At 29.6% G+C, this 5,498-nt stretch overlaps 1 protein-coding gene across 1 annotated transcript; it reads left to right on the top strand.

The window, feature by feature from the left end:
* The first annotated feature begins 385 nt into the window (after positions 1–385).
* LOC108772660 (uncharacterized) lies at positions 386–3,800 on the top strand. The gene is made up of 2 exons (XM_018538232.1): positions 386–424; positions 3,199–3,800. Exons 1-2 carry the CDS (start codon positions 403–405, stop codon positions 3,798–3,800), a joined length of 624 nt encoding a protein of 207 aa, XP_018393734.1. The 5' UTR covers positions 386–402.
* Positions 3,801–5,498: the final 1,698 nt, after the last annotated feature.

Below are 5,498 nucleotides of genomic sequence, written 5' to 3'. Positions count from 1 at the left end.
CGGAAACTAATGTACCCATGACCCTTGGATGGTTGGTGGTTAACAGAGGTCTCTCTGATATTACGGAATCGGTACGGCTGGTCACGTGTCCACTCCCTCGTCGCGTTCGTATTGCTCGCCGATTGGCCGCGTTAGCGATCACAGTTTCGCCGCGTCGCGCGCGCTGTTCGTTCAGTTGTATTAAGCATCATTCTCGCGACGCACCTCTTATCACCGGTTTGGAATCGGCTACACGTGCGTGCACGCGTATCTATGCATGCGTGGGCAGTTGCATGCACGCGTGCTTGTGTACATTTAGTCAGGTGCGTTATTGTAATCGTCAGTCGAATCACGGACGCACGCGATACTCGCGACATTCTTGTCGCTCAGTCGTTATTCGTGACGTGTACGTAGCATGGAGAAATGTCGAAGGAAGTTGAAAAAGGTATGCGCGTACGGAAAATTTTTGCGAATTTTCATTCCATCAAATATTTGATATTGACACCGCACTTGACCTAAAAGAAATAAATTGGTTCCGCGATTTGTCCGTGTCGCACAGATTTCGTAATATTCGCTTATTGATTTTGTTGAATACTATTATTATTTAAGATGACTCCTGAGAAATGCTGTTAAATAAAATGTGAAGTATAGCGTGAAAGTTTTGCGCGTTATATACCTGTTAAGTTTAACGTGGAAGTTTACTGTGCTTTATAGTTTTATTCTATTGTTTTTATGTGATGTGTGTGAAATTTGAGACAGAGAGAGAGAGAGAGAGATACAAGGATCAATCACATTTGATTAAATTTAAAGTATTTTGACATTGCAAATATTTTATAAGAATTATTTTGTGACATTCATAATGTAACGTGTTAAAAAATATATCCCAAAGCAAAACAACTGACGATAATGTTAAAATGACATTAAAATGAGTCTTTATTGATTGCAAAGTGATTTTTATGTAATCATTTTGGAGTCATTTTGACTTTAATTTTATGATAGCTTTTATTCTGCTTAGTATGTATGTCAAGACATATGAATTTATGTGAATACATTACGCATATGAAAATAAATAAAAGTACAATATAAGACATTTAGAAATAATTATAACAAGTGAGATAACATTGTTCAGCCATAAATAGATTACAATATGGACCGTACTTACAGAATGGAAAGCGTTCGATGCTTTGGACAAAACTTTTTTTTTTTAAACAAACGTACGTGTGCTTAACTTAACGAAAGACATAGGAATTCGACTCACGTTAACACTTACGATAATAGAAAGTGTCTGGCTATTACGTTTTAAGAGTGGATGGTAACATATTGGTTATGGGTTCTCAAGGACTTGACGATGTAATAAATGCTACATACACGAGCGGCTAATTTGTCAGCTAATTAAGTGATATTAGTATTTAAATATAAAATTGCTGCACGATACGAGAACGTGCTCTTGCGTATCTATTAGCAATTATAAAATATTGTCTTAAAATTATGCTTTAAAATGCATCATTCAGTCTTATAATGTAAAGCATACTTTATTAGCATAATTGCTAGGAAATAACTATCAAAAAATTTCTTACGTTCGTAAATTAAAGGTATGATGTAGGCGGTAACTATGTAATGTAAAGAATTTTTTGAAACTTGTACTTTTAGGTATTTTTATTTATTTTTTTCACACATTTCCATAATTTTCAGAAAATTTGAGTTTCAAAAAGAAACGAGGTTTTTATTTTTGTTAAGTTGGCTTGTCCTTCATGGATGAAAGCAGCCTCAAGATATTTACTAATTGAGTATGCAGCGTAAGTGTCCAGACAACGAGTATACACAATTACTCACATTAAATACCGTATTTGCGTAATAAATTTACGAGTTGACCACATCCACTTGAAATAAGGAAATTGTGCGTAAAACAAATAGAAACATAAAACTGCATTATAACATGTGGTTGTTTAAACGAAATCTTATAGATATTATTCATACACATTGGAAAAAAAATCTTATTATATTCACACATATTATAGCATATTATAATTAATAAATTCAACCAGAAGGCTATATAAATCAGATACTTATAATTAAATCTATTAGATATTCTAGCCGACATAATCAGAAATTCAATAATAATAATCAGAACTCTAATTTAATTTGTTTTGTTCGTACTTTTTGATGTTGATACAATCAAAACATTTTTGTAGTGTGTTATTACATCAATGATATAAAATATTCTTACATCAACAAAATTCTTAGATTAAAAATTTGTGATACAGTTATGCAATGTAAATGAAAGCTAATATTAAAACATGCAGCATACATGCGATTATTTTTCAAACAGCGCGTACTTCACATTTTTATTGCGAGCGATTTACATAACATATAACGGATTTTATACATTGATTATGTATAAAAACAGTTTTGAATAGAAACGGTTCTCTCAATCGAGAAGTAGAAGAAAATATATTCTCAAATAATTTTTATTTTACAACGATATCAACTTATTAGCATACGTCAATCAGGTTTTCAATCTAAGTAATTATTAGCATAAATCAGTCAGTTTTATTTTATGTATATTTATTAGAAGTATACTTTGAAATTGTATTTTATTATTAATTTTTTATTAACATAATTATTTATATATAATTATTTATATGTTATTGTTTACGCAATTATAAAAAATTATTCTAACATTATAACATTTTATATACATAATCGTAGGTTCTTTTTTGTTAGCGATAAAAAATAATGTTTATTTCATACGTAACATTAAATGTAATTTTGTGTTAATAAATGATAATTTAATAATTTAATTGATAATATTGTTAACTGAATTAGAAAAATGTTTTGCCTATATATATGTTATTTGTAAGTAGTATTAATGAATTAAGTTAATTAACACGATATAAGTATTATAAATAATTAACACCTGCGTATTTTAAAATAATTTTAAAACTTTGTAAATTAACGATTATTTCAACTATATTTTTTGAAAACAACTATATTTTTTTTACAGAAGAATAAAAAAAGAAGGATGATCACTAATTTTAAAAAATATAATATTTTTATTACTGCAAAATTTTATATGAATTTAACTTATTATATTTTGTTTTGTTTTAACAAATTTTTTAACAAATTTGATTGACAAAAATAAATAATTTTTTTGATCAAAGATAAATTAAATAAGAAAATACATCAATCATAGATGAGTGTGTGTGATTTAAATTTCAGATTTCTCGGCAAACCCGGAGAGCGAGCAGTTGTTATCCGCTACATGTACCGATACATCAAACACATGCATAAGAGTTCAACCAGATGAGCGGTTGTCCATGAACGAGTTACGTGTTCAAGGCGTTTCGTCATCAAGACTATCGCTTCAGGACAAATCCGAGGCATTAAATCTTAACACACATATAGGTGAAAGCTCAAGTGATTCAACGTCCGTGGTAACATCATCCTTGATTATCGCAAATAGCAACGAGAGCAATGATGATCCGCCGCCTTATACTGCGATTCCGCCACCTTACAGCATGATCACGCCACCAAATCATATCGGTTGGTCGTATGGACCTTTTTCATTCAATAATTCGTATTCCATGACTCATAGGACGGAAATACCGTTGACGCCTCTCCAAACTCGTCTCACGCCGGCCACGTGTTTCTATCCCGAAGGGATTAATGGTCGATACACGTCGTACCCGATGCCCTTAACGCCTTACCGGTTCAAGTTTGATTACCATAGGAATTCTTTGAGGGGGGAAACAGTGGACTCAGCGGGCAACGAAATAACAGAGAAAATCGACGATAAAAAGTCACGAAGTGAGCATTGGTGATCAATCTACGTTCTTGTTCCGTATATATTCTTTTTAATTCTAAAATTACAAAAATTTTATTTTAAAAGATTAAATATTTTAAAACAGAAGATTTCCTCGATTAGAAGCAAACGTTATTAGCAAGTAAATTTATAAAAATCGTCATTGAAAAACTGATTAATCTCTACTTTATTTAAGCAGCCTATTAGGATACGAGTAAATTGGCGATTACTCGTACGAGTATCAATCAACGATACTCATACGAGTAGTCAAATATATGTTTCCTCTTATTTTTTAATTGACAGGAAATTGGCATAATTTCCTTAATTCGATAATAGGTGAATAATTGTAAATATTTAATTATATGATTAATCAAAAATAGACGATATTAAATTTAAGTCTATTTAATCAAATATATATATATATAGATCTTATAATATCGATTATTATACTAAATGCAATTATTATGACATAGAAAAGAAATCTATGATAATGAATTTTTAACAGGATGTAGCGCTATTCTCGTGGCAGCAGCAGTCATCATCTTTCTCATGGCCCTATCTTTGATAGTTCGCTTTGTCATGGAAAAGAGCTGGTGGCGAAGATAGATCACCGTTAGAATTGACCGTTTCGTTCAGAGGTATTCTAATTTAAGGAGAATTATTATTAACTAACGAATTTGTAATTAGGTTTTATTAATCTAACATAATTTACTTTAACAGGATACAGCTTCTGAGATATCGTGCTGGTCATCCTAAAGAAATTTTCTCTGTTTTTTGTATACTTTTTTCACCCAAATCTCTTATTAGCTTAAACAAAAAAGTACATAGAAACTTATTGCATCATTGTTAATTAATATTTCTTTTTTGTTTCTAGTTTTTTTTTTATAGATTTCCTATGATTGTGTTTTCTGAGATAAAAATAACGTAATGACTGAAGTTTAATTGTATGTAAATTATGCTACTAGTTTCTCTACAATATATTTTTTCTATACCTATAGAGAGTGTTTTTATAAGTATTTATATGCATTGTAACTTTTTTGCAATATACATCTTTATATTGGTTAAGTGTTCGCGATGTTAGAAATCGCTCTGATTAGATTCATTCTCGGACGGAGAAAGAATTAACCAATAGTATCAATTGACCGAATTATTCAAATGTGATTTGTTAATTCTTTTTTTATCCAAGATCTCGAAGCGATTTTTAGCATTGTAGACTTCGGAGCATTATGGATTGAGGCTTTAAAAAATACCAACAACATTATAATTCAGCATTATAGAAAAAATTAGTTACTCTTTTTTTTTATTATAATACAATAATACATTTATTAAGAAATATGCAAATATATGATAAATGACATAATTGGACTGAATATCTTGTAACGTATGTAATTCATTTTTTATATGTTAATTCTGTTAATGTAACATTTTTTATTCTGAATGAAAAAGTGTATTATAATATTGATTATGCATTAAGAATAATTACTTTTTAAATTGAATTATATATATACATGTGTGTATATATATATATGTATATATATATATGGAAGTGATAATATAGTTGCAATAATGATAACTTTTAAATTAACTAGTAGTTTTTTTAACATGGCCGGAGACACTACCGCATCTCCTGATCTACTTTAAACCGAGAAATGGTTATATCAGATTTTATAATTAATAATATAAAATATTTTTGTATATTTATTATAACTTTTATTAT

Source organism: Cyphomyrmex costatus, unplaced genomic scaffold, assembly GCF_001594065.2.
Source record: "Cyphomyrmex costatus isolate MS0001 unplaced genomic scaffold, Ccosl1.0 scaffold193, whole genome shotgun sequence".
NCBI lineage: Eukaryota > Metazoa > Arthropoda > Insecta > Hymenoptera > Formicidae > Cyphomyrmex > Cyphomyrmex costatus.
This window is presented reverse-complemented; position numbering and strand designations above follow the sequence as displayed.

Coding starts and splice junctions, on each gene's coding strand:
- LOC108772660 (XM_018538232.1), top strand. CDS start 403: ATGTCGAAGGAAGTTGAAAAAG. Junction 425..3,198: donor GTCGAAGGAAGTTGAAAAAG/GTATGCGCGTAC, acceptor TTTAAATTTCAG/ATTTCTCGGCAAACCCGGAG.